Genomic DNA, 17,717 nt, shown 5'->3' with positions numbered 1-17,717 from the left:
TATCAGAAATTATGATAACACCTCTGTGATGTTTAAGAAGGAAAAGTAAAAGTACTGCATAGATGTAATTGCAGCCAGATAAGAGAGGAGTGAGAGGAACAACGATGCAAATACCAAGGTCAGTGAAGGAGGAGGAGGAGGAGGTGCTGCAGGTTCCAGAGCAGAGATTCCCCTGCCTGGTGCAGACCATGGTGAGGCAGCTGTGCCCCTGCAGCCCATGGAGGTCAGCAGGAGTGCAAAGATCCACCTGCAGCCTGTGGAGGAGACCCGCTCCAGAGCAAGAAGATGCCTGAAAGAGGACTGTGAACCTGTGGGAAGCCCATACGGGAGCAGCTCCTGGCAGGGACCTGCAGACCTGTGGAGAGAGGAGTCCGCACTGGAGCAGGTTTGCTGGTAGCACTTACGGCCCTGTGAGGGACCCATGCTGAAGCAGCCTGTGCCTGAAGGACTTCACCCCATGTAAATAGGCCCATGTTGGAAGAGTTCTTGAAGAACTGGTGACCGTGGGATAGACACATGTTGGAGAAGTTTGTGGAGAAGTGTCTCCCGTGGGAGGGACCGACCCCACGCTGTAGCAGGGGAAACACTCCTTTCACCGAGCAGCAGCAGCAGCAGCAGCATGTGATGAACTGACTGTAACTCCCATACCCTGTCTCCCTGCGCTGCTGGGAGGGATGAAAAAGGAGGGAGGGGTGGGGGGAAGGTGCTTTTAAAATTTGTTTTACTTCTAATTATCCTGCTCTGATTTTGACTAGTAATAAAATTCATTTAATTTCCTCAAGTTGAGTCTGTTTTGCCTGTGATGGTATTCAATGAGTTATCTCTCCCAGTCCTTATCTCAAGGACTCCTTAACTCATGAACCTTTTATTTTCTCTCCCCTATCCACCTGTGGAAGGGACTGATAGAGCGGCTTTTGTGGGTACCAGGCATGCAACCAGGGCTAACACACTGTGATAACTGATCTTTGGAGGTTTGTGAGCTGTGAGGATTATAATTAGGATATCCTTAACCTTACTTTGGTGAGTATATAGTTCTTTCTTTATGGATATCACATGAGGAGTTGATGCTTACTTGTGTAAATCCAGCACAAAGACTCTGTCTGCCAGTAGTTGCCAACTGTGGTAGCCTGCCAGAGGTGAGGCTGACACAGCTCCATGTCCCTAAGTCCAGCTGGTAGTGAGGTGGATCATGTATTCTCAGTAGGAATGATGTGCATCTATATTTATAAATGCCCCACCCCGCCTCCTGTCCTGTTCACCAGCTAGTCCAGCCTGCTGCTCATGAGAGGCCAGCCCATAGCTACCCAGTACATGGCAAGAAAACAAGAGTCCTGTTGACACAGGACCAACCTCTTTAATTCCCCTTTCCCTCTGTTTTCTCATGCTTGTTGCCTTCCAGACCACCTTTGCCAACCTTTTGACCTTCCCATTACAAGTCTTTAGCGTATCCCAAGTGCTCTTCCCAGGAACCTCATGAAGAACCTCATGAAGTGTCCCATGCCCTGGCAGTAACCTCTCAGTCTGCAAGAGGCTGCAGGAAACATCTCCCATTGACACTCTGTGTTGGGTGTCAGCCCCAGGAGCCCATAACTCCCAGGGTCAGCTGTAGCCTCCCTGGCACTCCCTCGGACAGGCCAGGCTGTTGGTGTTTCTTTGCTGACTGGTGTCACTGTGTGACATGACTGGTGTCACTGTGGAGATGATCACTTGCCAGCAGCCGGAGTGAAGTGCCAAGTGCCCCCCTTTCCAGTACATCTGTTCAGTGCTTCCCACTACCAGCTTCAGGGAGCTGCCTGCTGCTGCCAGTGGCTTCAGGTGTAGACCTTGTTGTCATAGGTGTCCATGGTGTGTGAAAACTGTGAGATCTCCCTCAGCTGCTGAGTCGTACTGACTCATCAGGCTGTTTCCGGATGGCTTTATGTGTCTATTAATAAACCAGTGTGCATTACTTTCAGTTGTGCCTAGGCAGGGCTGAACTCCTTGAACCCTTGTGTCTGTTTATTTAAATTAAGTGTGATTTGAGTACCAACTAATCTGGGCAAATAATAATTTTTTCTCCTTTTTTTTTTTTGGTCTTCTGCTGTAGCTAGATTTCTTAATGGATCATAAGCATATGTTCACTTGCACGTCTCAAGTGAAACATCTCCTGAAACATCTCCTTGCCTGATCCTCTATGGAACTTTGTAACCACATGAAAGTAGTTTTTCCCTGTGGAAATGGATGTCAGGGCTCCCACTGAGTTTGGGAGCAGTTCAATTTAGAAATGGGATTGCTAGGCATTCCCAGTTCATGTCACTCTCCATTTCTTTTCAGTCCCACACATTCTTTGTGTTAAAGCATACCTGCTCCTTACCCCTCTCTTCCTCTGCTCTCTTCTGTAGAAGAAGGGCTGGCATGTTGTTTTCAGTTTTTGCTTAAGGAAAGGAGGTTCATTTATGCCTGTGAATTTGAAAGAAGAGGTGCAAAAAGACAAAACAACCTTTGCCTTAGAATTCTGTTCTTCTGAGGGCATAAGGTCACTGAGGTCACTGGAGAGATTGCCTGACCCTAAAGAGAAGAATAGGCTCCTAAATTAAATGATTTATAGGCCTGGACCTCCAGTTGTCTTTGTTTTCCTGTTCAGATTTAGATTCAGACTAGTTTCTGCTTGCACAAATACTTTGATGAAAACAAATACAGCTCAGTGGAAATATACTGTAAGAGTAATTGATGCCTATGTTTGCCTATTGTATTTGGCACATTTACAGTATGCTGCATTTCTGTTTCTCTTCTGATCCCATAAAGTAAATATATGTCCTAGTTAGAACAACTGGGCCCAGTTCATCACTGGATGGTGTAACCCAAAACTGTGTATTCTATAGCCTTCCATGCCATTTCCCAGAAACTGTTATCAATAGACTATTTGCTCCCTCTACCCGGAGCAGTCTGACTCATTAGGCTACAAACTAGGTGTTAAGAGCCCTGGGAGATAGAAGGGTGTTTTTGTCCTCACACCCATTGTGGAACTCCCCACCCTGAGGGAAGTACTGAGCATTCCTGCCTGAACTGGAGAATATATAATCTTGAAGTCTTGGGACTTTTTTAACCACTTGTGGGATCCAGAGGGAGACTGCAGATCACCACTCTCAACCAGACTGCAGACCACCACTCTCGACTGGACTGCAATCACCACTTTTCAACCAGACTGCAACCACCACTCTTGACCAGACAGCACTCTCACCAACAGTTTTTTTCCCTCTCCTGTTACTTTGGACTCAGGGAGACCAAAGAACACTACTCTGTTCATGCCCCAGGGTGCTGGGTTATATACCTGGGCTTTGTGGGTTTGTGATGGTTTCAGTCTAGGCCTTCCTGGAAACCAGCTTGTAACCAGCTTGGTCACCTTCCCAGTTCCTTCCTGGTTACAAGCTGGTTTTCAGGAAGGACTAGACTGAAACCATCACAGGGTTAAAACCAATTGTTTGTCTGTATAATCATACTTACTGTATTATTTTATTAAATTGTTATTCTGACTTATAATCTCTCTTTTGAGTTGAGTTCATTTCCCCTGCTGGTTTACCTTTAAACCAGCACATTTTTGACCACCCAACGTGGGGCAGAGAGAGAAGTCAGAATCACAATTTCATTTTAAGCATTTGTCTATTTGGATACAGAAACTCCCTGATCACCATGTTGTTTGATGTGTTCATGTGGATGTTGTATCTGAGCCTGTTCATATTTCCACAGATGGGGAACTATTTACCTGTTTTGATGCTCTCTTTAAGACCAGGGAGAGGGTTCCAAATGGCTTGATTAGTATACTATGTTTATGTCATCATAACATCAGAAGCAATGAGTTTCATTGTAAATGTGTATTCAGTCTTGTTTGCCTGTCCTGGTTTGGGTTGCTACCTCTGGGGCCTCATTGAAAATCGCACCCAGCCCTTTAGGGGAACAGAAGGGAATGGTTGTTTCCAGCCTTTCACCTCCTTCTTCCCCTTCAGACCTGCTACAACAGTTTTTGAAAATATTGAGTTCCCTTTTGATGTTAAGGACAGCATAATGTTATTGTTAGTGTTGCTCTGTCTGCTCTGTACTGTGTACACCATGTTTAGGGTCAGAACAGGGCCTTCTAGGGAGGTTGGTTGGACACCTGCCCTGGGAGCGGATAATGCTGAGTGGCACGGGAAGTGGGAGGACATCAGCCAGTATTTGGAGAAGTTTTCTCCTCCAGTGATCTGGAAATTCACCCCTGAACAACTGCAGGATCCTGTTAGCATGATAAGACTGGTGAAGGAAAAATGCTCTGGCAGCTCCAGAGATGGCCAGCTCACAGCAACCTGCTGGGCCCTGGCCACTGCCTACCGGGCACTGCTTGACATGGTACAGCACCGTCAGGGGGAGGAGAGAAGGAGCAAATCCGCAGACACCACGTCCACCCAAACCACAGCTGAGTCAGAGGGAGAAAGAAATAAACCAACCAGCACCGTGTCCACACAAACCATCGAGGAGCCAGAAGAGCAACCAAAACCAATAGCAGTCGCCCCTGTCCAGAAAAGGAAATCAAAGACTAAATCAGTTCGCATAGCAAATGATGACGAAGAGGCGGGACCTTCACATCCACCGGAGGAGACAGAGCCAGAAATAATCACTCGGTCCCTGTCCCTGGGTGAGCTACGTGAGCTCCGGAGAGAGTTCACACGACAGGCGAACGAGTCCATTCTGACCTGGCTGCTCCGAATCTGGGATGCCACAGCTAATGATACAGTTCTAGATGGGAGTGAAGCAAGACAACTGGGATCCCTGTCTCGAGATGTAGTCATTGATCAGGGGACTGGAAGGAGGCAGGAAATTCTCAGCCTCTGGCGGCAACTGTTGTCCAGTGTGAGGGAGAGATACCTTTGTAAGGAGGACCTCCACGTACAGCAAGGACAGTGGAACATGATGGGACAAGGTATCCGGTGCTTAAGGGAGTTAGCTGTACTGGAGATAATCTTTTCAGAGGACGAAAGATTCCCTAAAAGTCCAGATGCCATACAGTGCACCTCCCAGATGTGGTTAAAGTTTGCACGACTCAGGCCAGAAATGTATTCCCGCTACTTAGCAACTGCAGTGGAGGGAAGGAGAGGACAAGGTGGGTGCGTTGGTCAGTAAACTCAGGATTTATGAAGACACTGTCACCGCCCCATTATGAGCCCACGTCTCATCTGTGGAAACCAAACTGGCTGAACATGTCTGAAGCCTGGAAGAGAAGATTGAAGAGGGCCACCAGAAGCTAAGAGAGGAAATTAAGGAAGGGATCTTCCATATCTCGCCAGGACAAACAAGAGTCTCTGCTATCAGGAGCCAGCGTCCCCCAGTTAAGGAGAGAGGGTACACTCCACGTGGCAATCTATGGTTTTACCTCCATGAGCACAGAGAAGATATGAGGAAGTGGGATGGGAAACCCACCTCTTCCTTAGCAGCCTGGGTACGTGAATTGAAAAGAGGAACAAGTACCACAAGGAACTCTTCAAGGATAAATGCTGCTCCAGTCTCTCATGGGCAAGACTCCAGATGGTACAGGAATGATGATATGTCTGATTCTCTTGAAGGGACCTCCAGGTCATACTTACAAAGAGAGCACAGTGAGTACCATGACCAGGACTAGGGGTGCCCTGCCTCTAGCCAGGTAGAGGAGAGGGACAGTCGAGTCTATTGGACAGTGTGAATTCAGTGGCCTGGCACATCAGAGCCACAAAGATATAAGGCCTTAGTGGACACCGGCACACAATGTACTTTAATGCCATCAAGATACGTAGGGGCAGAATCCATCTCCATTTCTGGGGTAACAGGGGGATCCCAACAGCTGACTGTACTGGAAGCTGAAGTGAGCCTGACTGGGAAGGAATGGCACAGACACCCCATCATGACTGGCCCAGAGGCCCCGTGTATCCTTGGCATAGATTACCTGAGGAGTGGGTATTTCAAAGACCCAAAAGGACTTTGTTGGGCTTTTGGCATAGCTGCTGTGGAGACGGAGGAAATTAGACAGTTGAACACCTTGCCTGGTCTCTCAGAGGACCCCTCTGCTGTGGGACTGCTGAAGGTTGAAGAACAATTGGTACCGATAGCCACAGCAACAGTGCACCGTCGGCAATACCGCACCGACCGAGACTCTGTGACCCCTATACATAAGATGATCCGCGAACTGGAGACCCAGGGGGTGGTCAGCAAGACTCGCTCACCCTTTAATAGCCCTATATGGCCAGTGCGTAAGTCCAGCGGAGAGTGGAGGCTGACGGTGGATTACCGTGGACTCAATGAAGTCACACCACCCCTGAGTGCTGCTGTGCCGGACATGCTGGAGCTCCAGTACGAGCTGGAGTCCAAGGAAGCCAAGTGGTATGCCACCATTGACATAGCCAATGCCTTTTTCTCCATTCCTTTGGCAGCGGAGTGCAGGCCACAATTTGCTTTCACTTGGAGAGGTGTGCAGTACACCTGGAATCGACTGCCTCAGGGGTGGAAACACAGTCCCAGCATTTGCCATGGACTGATCCAGACTGCACTGGAAAAGGGTGAGGCTCCAGAGCACCTACAGTACATTGATGACATCATTGTATGGGGGAACACAGCGGGCGAAGTCTTCGAGAAAGGAGGGAAGATAATCCAGATTCTCCTAAGAGCCGGTTTTGCCATTAAACGGAGTAAGGTCAAGGGACCTGCTCAGGAAATTCAGTTCCTAGGAGTGAAGTGGCAAGATGGACGCCGCCTAATTCCAATGGAGGTGATTAACAAAATCGCAGCCATGTCCCCACCAACCAGCAAGAAGGAAACACAGGCTTTCCTAGGCGCTGTGGGCTTTTGGAGGATGCATATCCCCGAGTATAGTCAGATTGTAAGCCCTCTCTACCTTGTGACATGGAAGAAAAATGATTTCCAGTGGGGCCCCGAACAACAACAAGCCTTTGAACAAATTAAACAGGAGATTGCCCATGCGGTAGCCCTTGGGCCAGTAAGGACAGGACAGGACGTGAAGAACGTGCTCTACACCGCAGCCGGGGAGAATGGCCCTTCTTGGAGCCTCTGGCAGAAAGTGCCTGGGGAGACCCGAGGACGACCGCTGGGATTCTGGAGTCGGGGATACAAAGGATCTGAAGCCAGCTATACACCAACTGAGAAAGAGATCCTGGCTGCCTACGAAGGAGTTCGAGCTGCCTCAGAAGTAATCGGCACCGAAGCGCAGCTCCTCCTGGCACCCCGACTACCAGTGCTGGGCTGGATGTTCAAGGGAAGAGTTCCTTCCACACATCATGCCACCGATGCCACATGGAGTAAGTGGATGGCTCTGATCACGCAGCAAACCCGGATAGGGAATCCTAATCGCCCTGGGATTCTGGAAATTATCACCAATTGACCCGAAGGTGAGAGTTTCGGACTATCCTCTGAAGAAGAGGAGGAGAAGGTGACATGGGCTGAGGAGGCCCCACCATATGACAAGCTACCAAAAGATGAACAGCGATATGCTCTCTTCACGGATGGCTCCTGTCGCATGGTAGGGACAAACCGAAAATGGAAGGCAGCCATGTGGAGTCCCGCACGGCGAATTGCAGAAGCGACTGAAGGACAGGGTGGGTCAAGTCAGGTTGCAGAGCTTAAACCGTTCAGTTGGCTTTGGATATAGCTGAACGAGAGAAGTGGCCAAGACTCTGTCTCTACACTGATTCATGGATGGTGGCCAATGCTCTGTGGGAATGGCTGGAGCAATGGAGAAAGGCCAACTGGCAGCGCCAAGGGAAACCCATCTGGGTGGCGGAGATGTGGCAGGACATCACTGGCCGGGTAGAGAAGCTGAGTGTGAAGGTCGATCACATAGACGCTCATGTAGGCAAGAAACGGGCTAATGAGGAGCATCGTAACAACAAACAGGCGGACCGAGCTGCCAGGATTAAAGTCTCTCAGGTAGATCTGGATTGGCAGCACAAAAGAGAATTATTTCTGGCTCGATGGGCCCATGACGCCTCCGGTCACCAGGGGAGAGATGCAACATACAGATGGGCTCGTGACCGAGGGGTGGACTTAACCAAGGGCATCATCTCACAGGTCATCCATGACTGTGAGACATGTGCTGCCATCAAGCAGGCCAAGCAGGTGAAGCCTCTATGGTATGGTGGACGGTGGTCGAAGTACAGGTATGGGGAAGCCTGGCAAGTTGACTACATCACGCTCCTGAAAACCCGCCAAGGCAAGCGCTACGTGCTGATCATGGTAGAAGGAAGCACTGGATGGTTGGAGACATACCCCGTGCCTCATGCCACTGCCCGGAACACCATCCTGGGCCTTGAAAAACAAGTCCTGTGGCGACACGGCACCCCGGAGAGAATTGAGTCTGATAATGGGACCCATTTCAAGAATGGCCTCGTAGACACCTGGGCCAAAGAGCACGGCATTGAGTGGGTGTATCATATCCCCTACCATGCACCAGCTGCTGGAAAAGTTGAGCGGTGCAACGGACTGCTGAAAACCACTCTGAAGGCACTGTGTGGGGAGACTCTCAAACACTGGGAGCTGCATTTAGCAAAGGCCACCTGGTTGGTCAACACCTGAGGCTCCATCAATCGAGCTGGCCCTGCCCAGTCAGAACCTTTGCATACTGTAGATGGAGATAAAGTCCCTGTGGTGCATATGAGAGGTATGTTAGGGAAGACTGTTTGGATTAGTCCCACCTCAAGCAAAGGTAAACCCATCCGAGGGATTGTTTTTGCCCAAGGGCCAGGTTTCACCTGGTGGGTAATGCAAAAAGATGGGGAGACACGTTGTGTACCACAAGGGGACCTAATTTTGAGTGAGAATGGTCTGTAATGTTTCATTGTGTATATATATATAGATGTATATAGTTTTAAAGGGATATAGTTTTTAAAGGGGGTTAATTTGGGCATGACATGGATGGCATAGAATAAGGGGTGGATAATGTCCTAGTTAGAACAGCTGGACCCAGTTCATCACTGTATGGGTGTAACCCAAAACTGTGTATTCTATAGCCTTCCATACCGTTTCCCAGAAACTGTCATCAATAGACTTTGCACCCTCTGCCCAGAGCAGCCTGACTCCTCAGGCTACAAACTAGGTACTAAGAGCCCTGCGAGATAGAAGGGTGTTTTTGTCCTCATGCCCATTAAGGAACCCCCTGCCCTGAGGGAAGTACTGAGCATTCCTACCTGAACTGGAGAATATATAATCTTGGAGTCTTGGGACTTTTTTAACCACTCATGGGATCCAGAGGAAGACTGCAGATCATTGCTCTCAACCAGACTACAGACCACCACTCTTGACTGGACTGCAACCTCCACTCTCAACCAGACTGCAATCACCACTCTTGACCAGACTGCAACAATACTCTCCCCAACAGGTTTTTTCCCTCTCCTGTTACTTTGGACTCAGGGAGACCAAAGAACACCACTCTGTTCATGCCCCAGGGTGCTGGGTTATATACCTGGGCTTTGTGGGTTAAAACCAATTGTTTGTCTGTATAATCATACTTACTGTATTATTTTATTAAATTGTTATTCTGATTTATAATCTCTCTTTTGAGTTGAGTTCATTTCCCCTGCTGGTTTACCTTTAAACCAGCACAATATAGTACATCAGATTAGATTAGCTTCATTTTACACTCACTCAGTAGCTGATCTAGTGTCCTGCAGGATCTGCTTTTTATTTTTAAAACAAACCGAACAAATGAAACGTAGTTATTTCTCTGTAATTTAATTTCTTTCTAATTATAATTTTGGAAAGCAAGTGGTTTTGATGTCAGAAAGATGTAGTATGCATTACACTGATGTTCATTAGGTTAGAATGACCTGGTGAATTCACAGAAGGTGAGGGACCTCTTGTTTAAGAGATTGAATTTGAATTACTGTAATTTCTCATGAAAGCTAGGATTCATTAGAGAAGTATATCAAACAAGAGCAGTTTTCTTTCTCATATTTCACTGTGATCTGTATTGCAAAGAATATTTTCAAAAGAAACCGAAGAAAATCTATAAGCAGAGGATTTGTTTGTCAGCAAATTAAAGTAATTTAACTGTCTCTCTATGATTTTTTCTTCCAATTTTGCTTGTCAGTTTTCTGTAGCATAGCTGTATCTGCAAGCTCCATATTGGCCTTGTCACTGCTGTAAAGCTTTTGGCAATGATAGGATCGGTGGCTGTGCAACTGTGCTCATGCTCAGTAAAGTCTGCATTGTCCCAATTTTAAGAGGTATAGCTATACCTCTTATTCCCAATGGGATTACCTCTTGTTCCTGTGATCTGTTATACTACTTACAGACATAATATTAGTAAAATCCCAAGCTTTTAAAAAAATTGAACTGTTTACTGCTCATCTAATGCTCTTTGCAGACAGTTTAGCAAATGTGAGGTCAGTAAAATCCCCTTGCTCTGAGAACCAGTGGCAATTGGGTGGTCAGCTGCTGTGACTATGTTTAGTGGAAGTTTGGTAAAAATGGATAGTCAGTTTACTTTCAAAAGTAAAGCTAAAAATCTTTATTTTATTAAAAATGCATAGCAATCGCTTTTATGTGAACCTTTTAACTTTGTTATGTAGGCAAATAGAAGTGGCAGGTTTTGCAGTTTGTGGAGGAGCAAAGCAGTGTTGTCTCTATTATTTGGATTTTCGTTGCATAATGTACTACTCACTGTTGGATATACATAGCTAAATTAGGCAGGTAGTAGATGTAACATTTGATTATATATCTGGTGACTTGAGAAACTGTAGCAAAAATTCAGACAACCCTAATCCACCTTTTGGAATTGAAAATATCTGTATTTCGCAGGAGACAATCACTGTGAAAGACTCATATCCTGTAGATAACAATAGTTTCGCCATCATTGAAGAACTTGTTGTGAGAAAAGATGATTTCCATCTGGTACCTGTGATAGAATAGATCTCTAATTATCTATCACTGACTGACTGTGGAGCTGACAAAGTTTAGTGTCATTCCTGGATATTTGTCTCCCACCTAAAAAGCAGAATCATCCAGATTGGAAAAGACCTCCAAGATATCAGGCCCAACTACCAATACAGCACTGCCAGGCCTACCACCAGACCACATCCCCAAGTGCCACATACATGTGTACTCTAAATTCCCCCAAGAGATGGAGAACCAATCTCCCCACTGCCAATCCTAGGGCAGCCATGGATTTCCCACCAAGGCATTGTCCTGGAACTTTGATGGTGTTTCCACAAGGGCAGGGACCCAGAGAGAATTCAGTTGAGAACAAGAACAGTAGGTATGTTCTATGTTGGTCCACCAGCTACAGAAGCTGGGAGGGGGGAAGGAAATGCTTATTTCTCTTCCCTTCCACTCAACTGAGTTTTGCATCTGAGTAACAGGTAAGGTGAAGTAGTCAATGATAAGTTGTTGTGTGGTGTTGGATTTTTGGTTGAGAGTTGTTTGTTGTTTTTTTTAAAAAAAGCTTGAATTATTTTTGCTTTCATTACTAACCCCATTGTTGTTAAATGTTGTAATTAAAGCTGTTTGATCTGATGGAGTCATTTAAGCTAAATTTAGTTTGGATTTTCCTTTGAGCACTGAGGATCCTATCCGGCAAAGTGCTAAGCATACTATGCTCCCACAACCTTCTCAGTAGGAGCTGAGAACACTGCATGCCCTAGAAGGTGACTGTCATCATAAGGCCAGGTCACAAATACTCTAGCATAATTTAAAAATAGAATGAAGCTTTTCAAATGTGCTTTGATTAATACGTCATCGGCTTTTCTACAGTAATAACTTCTGTGGCTTAATATATCACTGTAAGTATTTTGTTAAACAGTAAAATCTTGCTATATTTTTCGAGCCCTTTGCTATATGTGTCCGGGTGCAAAAGGAGACTGCTATTTTTCCTTTTAATTCCACTAGTGCAAATGAGTGGTACTGCTTTACTGTTCCATTTCACCCCACGCAGTAATTTCAAATAGTTATCCCACTTCTCTTGGGCTTAATGATGCTATCAGATGATGGGCAGTGAGTGACCTTTCAAAACAGAGGTAACTATAATCTCCCTACAACCAAGCTCCTGGTTTTCTGTTCTAGAAGGAACAGCCTCCACAGTAACCCTGGAGCATCCGAGGAGGCTTTGAAAGAAATGGGGGTGTTTGCTGATCAAGGTGTACACATGACTCACATCACTACTGCTTCTGATGATAAACAGTTGTGTAAGTAGGTGAGCAGTTTAACCCATGTTTGGTTGTAAGTTTTCCAGAGGAATTCTTTTGAGATTAAAGTGCAGTGTACCCACCCACTTGGGGCAGTATTAGCTGAAAGTTTTCTTTTATGAACTCTCTTCCCTCGAGAAGAACTCAAAACCCCAAGCCTCAGACTTAAAAAATAATCCTCTCAAATGCACATATTTATGTTCTTCTGACTTTGCCTGCTTGTAACTACTTGCAGTTTGGTGTTGTGTATGTTTTGTGTATCCCAACATGCCTGAAATGACACTTTGGATTTTGGTAAAACTGGCTCAGATTTTAAGATGTAGATGTCTGAAACAGATTTTTTAATATCTGTAATTAGGTTCCTCTGTACAATAACCTCAGTAAACAGGATGACAAGCATTTACAGCTGCGTTACTGGTTCCAGTGATGCTTTCCCTGGACTCTGAGCAGTGCTTCAAGTTATTGGAAGTGCATGTGATGTTGGTGAGACATCAAGAAGGGATGGGTTATTCTTTGGTGTTTGATCCTTTTTTCTTTCATTCATGTAGGTTAGTTGGTTTTGTTCTCTTCGTGCCATCTAATTGTTCTTTACGTTAAATTTTCAAAGCTCTGTCTTTATGAAAGGCTCTAAGGAGGTCTTTAGGTTAAGAGCTCTGTATTGTGAAAGACTTACTTGTTTTAATGTCACATTAGTGTAAGTTTTCTGACCACGTTTAATTCTCTTCATTTACTAGAAATGCTTAATAGTAGAATGCCTGGTTACAAAACTTAAGCCTTACAGGTTGTTTCCCATCTTCAGGATGATTTCCAAATTTTGATGATCATTTTGGTGGGTGGGCGTGCTAAACTGTGCAATCAGAGCAAGGAGTAAGGAAAGGATGAAGGGAACACATCGTGTCTGACATTTTTTAATTCCATATTTGCTGATGAAGAACCTGACAAAAGGATAAACCTTGACTTTTTTTTTTTCTGAATGAGAGTTTTGCCTATGGAATTTCATGGAGCCAAGATTTCATTCAGTGGTTTGAAAAGCATGTACCAATTTTGAGTACCTTAGCATGAGTCACATTTTAGTAGTTTCTTGGCGGTATTTACATGCTGACTTCATAAGAGGTGCTTAGGTAGTCAAATCACTTTTAAGATATATAAATTTCTATTGAAATACACGACAAAATGAAAATTTTCATACCTTTTTGAGTACACTGCCTTATATACAATGATGGATATGTACTGAAGGTATTTTCAAGGGAATATAAACAGTTTGGTTTTCTAACTGCCATTTCTGCGCAATTATTGTTGCCTAATTATTTTTAAAATGTGGACTATAACCCCTTATTTTTCAAAACTGCCAGTGTCTCCTGCTGATTTCTCTTGGAGATGTGGTGGTTCAGCACACATGAAAGGTAAATCAGTGTCTCTAAAGCTTCATAGTTACTGCTTGCTTTTTGAAAAAGTGTGCATTTTTTCTTGCTGGGAGGCATATAGCAAGACTAGGAATAGAAGTAACTCTGCTGTTGCCAGAATACGCAGGCTTCCTAAACCAGTGCTTCATCTGACATGTAATTAGTTTTCTGAAAAAACAGGAATCTAATTAAGGCTGATGGAGAGTTTTTTTAATATCTTTACAAATTAAAATAGTATTTAAAATCTTTACTACGTGTTGGGGTAGGGTGCTAAAATCATCTGTTGTTATTTGTTCTATAATTTGCTTAGCAACCTGATTTTAATACAGATTAAATCAGATTGCTCAAACTACCGTGGTATTACTCTACTCTCCATTGCTGGCAAAATCCTGGCAAGAATACTCTTGAACAGACTAATACCCGCTATAGGAGAAGAAATTCTACCTGAAAGTCAGTGTGGTTTCAGAGCCAACAGGAGTACCACAGACATGGTATTTGTTCTCAGACAACTGCAAGAGAAGTGTAGGGAACAGAACAAAGGTCTCTATGTAACCTTTGTCAACCTCACCAAGGCTTTTGATACTGTGAGCAGAAAAGGTCTATGGCAGATTTTGGAACGTTTAGGTTGTCCCCCCAAGTTCCTTAAAATGATCATCTCACTCCATGAGGATCAGCACGGCCAAGTCAGATATGGCAATGCACTTTATGAGCCCTTTTTAATTAAGAATGGTGTGAAACAAGGTTGTCTTCTCGCTCCTACCCTATTCACAGTCTTTTTCAGCACGATGCTCCAAAGGACCACAGCAGACCTCGAGGATCAGGATGGTATCTACATTCGATACCGTACTGATGGAAGTCTATTCAATCTAAGGCGACTGAAGGCCCACACCAAGACCTTAAACCATCTTGTCCGGGAGCTGCTTTATGCTGATGACGCTGCCCTTGTGGCCCACACAGAAGCAGCTCTTCAGCATTTAACATCCTGCTTTGCAGACGCTGCTGAGGTCTTTGGGCTGGAAGTCAGCTTAAAGAAGACAGAAGTTCTCCATCAACCTGCACCTCAGGAAATCCCCCATCATCCCCATATCACCATTGGCCAATCAGAGCTCAAATCAGTCCAGCGGTTTAATTACCTAGGCAACCTCATCTCCTCAGATGGTAAGACTGACGAAGAGATAGACAACAGGTTAGCAAAGGCACACAGTGCTTTTGGAAAACTCCACAAAAAAGTATGGGTTAATAAACACTTGAAGAAAAGTACCAAGATCAGTGTTTACAGAGCCATAGTGCTGTCTACTCTTCTTGTATGGTTCCAAATCATGGGTCATCTACCACCACCACCTGCGACTCCTAGAATGCTTCCATCAGTGCTGCCTCCGTGCAATCCTAAACATCCACTGGTCAGATTATGTGACCAATACATCTGTTCTAGAACAAGCAGCAGTCACAAGTATTGAGGCCATGTTGCTGAGAACACAGCTGCATTGGGCAGGGCACGTCTCCAGGATGAAGGACCACCACCTCCCTAAGATCCTGCTTTATGGTGAACTTGCCACCGGCTGCCACAAGAGAGGAGCCCTGAAAAGATACAAGGACTCCCTGAAACAACATCTCAGCCTTGGCCATATTGATCATCATAACTTGTCTACTCTGACCTCCAATCGAGAGGCCTGGAGACACACCATCTATAACGCTGCTGCTTCCTTTGAGAACGCACACAGGATCACTCTCGAGGAGAAAAAACAACGCAGAAAGAACCGTGTATTGCAGAATATACCATCTAAGGAGTCTTTCTGCTGTGCCTTTTGCAATCAGATATGTCTATCTCGTATTGACCTCTTTAGCCACCAGCGTGCCTGTAACAAATGTGCCCTTCCCAAATCTTCGTTCACGAAGCCCAGCCATGATGATGATGAATTTACTTAGCATTTTCTGTATGAGTATCTGCCAGGCGATCAGATATGGTTGTTTGGGTATAGTATAAAATAATATTCTGTGAACAGTCATGCATCTTAAAGCATTCTTTGGCTCAAGAAGAGCCCATGATTTATAAATTATTCTTTTTATATGAACTGTTACTAAATATGCCTAAATGCAAAAAAAAAAAAAAGTTCAGTATGCTTTCTGTTGCATTTTGTCATGAGGATGAAACCAGATTATGTGATATTCAGAATTAGCTAAAATTCATGAGAACTTGGTGGAAGACCTGTTTCAGATCTTAGCCAATGCTGCCACTTCAAATGCATAAAAAACACTTGATCTGAAAATGCCTGCTGTCCCCTAATATTCTGCACACTACTGAAATGCAGTACAGGGGTGTGCTTTTAAATTTTTCTCCCTGAGTTACATTGAGAGTCATCAATGTAACTGCTCAGGAAGAGCAGTTATTGCCTTGAATTAAAAGGCGTGCAGGATATGAGTCAGTGGTAATCATAATCTAGCCATTTTCATAGATGCTGGACTCCACAATAATGACTCGAAGAGGAGACTGTGTGTACATGTAAGCAGTAGATAAGTAATTGACTGTAGGTATGCCAGTGGTCCTGAATTATATGAATGGATTATACTGGCATAAATAAACTGTATTGGGCAATTTCATAGATAACATCTATTAAAAATCTTGCCCTGTGGGATTTTGTTATGTTGAGTGTGTGCACTTTTAGTTTAGAGTATTTCTAAAAGCACATATAAATAATATATTTGGAAGTTATATATTGAATTAGCACTGATGTTAATGGAAGCTGTGAGTATGGAACTTGGAGAAAAAAATTAGTTTTAGTCCATATATACAGTATTTCAGATGTACGAAGAAGTATTGGGGCTGACTTTAGGGGAAGGGGGAAAGTGAAAAATTTGAATTCTTTGACATATCTTGAAAAATGGAAGAGAAAGAGTATTTAAATTTTTTATCTTTTCCCTGTACAGCAATGGCTGTCGCACACCAAAATGCCAACAAATTAATGAATGTGTGGAGTGATCAAATGTTATAGGTTATAAATTTAAGAGTGGAATTTTTCTTCCTCTGCCCCCCCACTGTAGGAAAGGCAGAGTTTGAATGGAAAGGGAGTATGGGTCAATTAGCCTTACAAAGGGTCTAGCTGGCCAGACCGCGTTCCTAGCTGATGGCCCATCAGAGACTGGGGGGAGAGGGGAGGAGTTTTGGGAGGGGGGAGCTGGTTCTGCTTGGAGGGGAGAGGGGCAGACTGCTGAGTTCTTTCTCTTGAACGGAGACAGAGTCTGTGTGTGGGCATTTTTTGAGAAAAAACCTGGAAGCCGGGCTTTTCTGGCTTCTCTTCCTGGTGAAGCCGGATCACTGGTCTCGGCTGGCTTCTCACACTGCCTCGTGACTCCAGCCAGAGCCTACTGTGTTTTCATCGGAAAGCTCTGTGCTCACTGAGGGAGAGAGAAGAGGAGCTTTGAGACACCGTCATCTAGGAACAACTGTGAGTTCTGTCGGGGGTCGACTGCTTTCCTTTCCCCCTTTCTTTTATTGGGTGAAGGGTCCCCCATTTTCTTCTTTGGCTTCTCCCGCAACCCAGGACCACTCCCCAGACCCCCTTCCCACATGGTGACCGTCAGGGCCTGACAGCACCTCCTGCAGGTCAACACAGAGAACTGCAGACTCTACATCTCCAGCGAGCCAACAGCGCCCCTGCCAACCGTGATTAGAACTGCACTAGAAGACAGAGAAGTATTCAGACTTTTTTTTTTGTTTGAAGGGAACGTCTGGGTACAGGACCATTATTCAGGTTTTTTTATGTTCTGTTACTGTTCTTGCCAATATACATATATCTTTTAATAAAGGGTTGTTATTTCTCCTTTTTTTTTTCCACACTTCATTGATTAAAGCCCCTTAATTTTTGAATTTACAATTGCTGAGAGAGAGGAGTTTGGTCTGTCTCTTAACTCATCCTCTTTAACAAACATTCCAGTCTCTTCAGACTGAGACGTCAAAGAACAATGCCTAGGACTTTCCTCCTTCGCTGAGCACTCCATGCAAAGGAAGGGAGTTATTCCACTTGTTAGGGACATGGTGAAGTAAAACAGTGAATGCCTCCAGGTATTTATATGGGTTTTATATGAGATTTTGGTTTTGATGACTGTCAAGATTCTAAAATTATATGCTAAAATGATCAGGTAA

The 17,717-nt window shown here is 44.8% G+C and overlaps 1 protein-coding gene across 1 annotated transcript in view; it reads left to right on the top strand.

The window, feature by feature from the left end:
• The window catches only part of PARP8 (poly(ADP-ribose) polymerase family member 8), a 122,512-nt gene that overhangs the window by 33,127 nt on the left and 71,668 nt on the right, over window positions 1-17,717 (top strand). The window contains 1 exon segment of the mRNA XM_018077319.2: window positions 11,147-11,248. Within this exon segment, the coding sequence (XP_017932808.1) occupies window positions 11,147-11,248 (102 nt within the window).

This window comes from Manacus vitellinus, unplaced genomic scaffold, assembly GCF_001715985.3.
Source record: "Manacus vitellinus isolate BGI_N305 unplaced genomic scaffold, ASM171598v3 scaffold_36_pilon, whole genome shotgun sequence".
NCBI lineage: Eukaryota > Metazoa > Chordata > Aves > Passeriformes > Pipridae > Manacus > Manacus vitellinus.
Note: the sequence above shows the minus strand (reverse complement) of the source record. Positions and strands in the feature narration are given on the sequence as shown.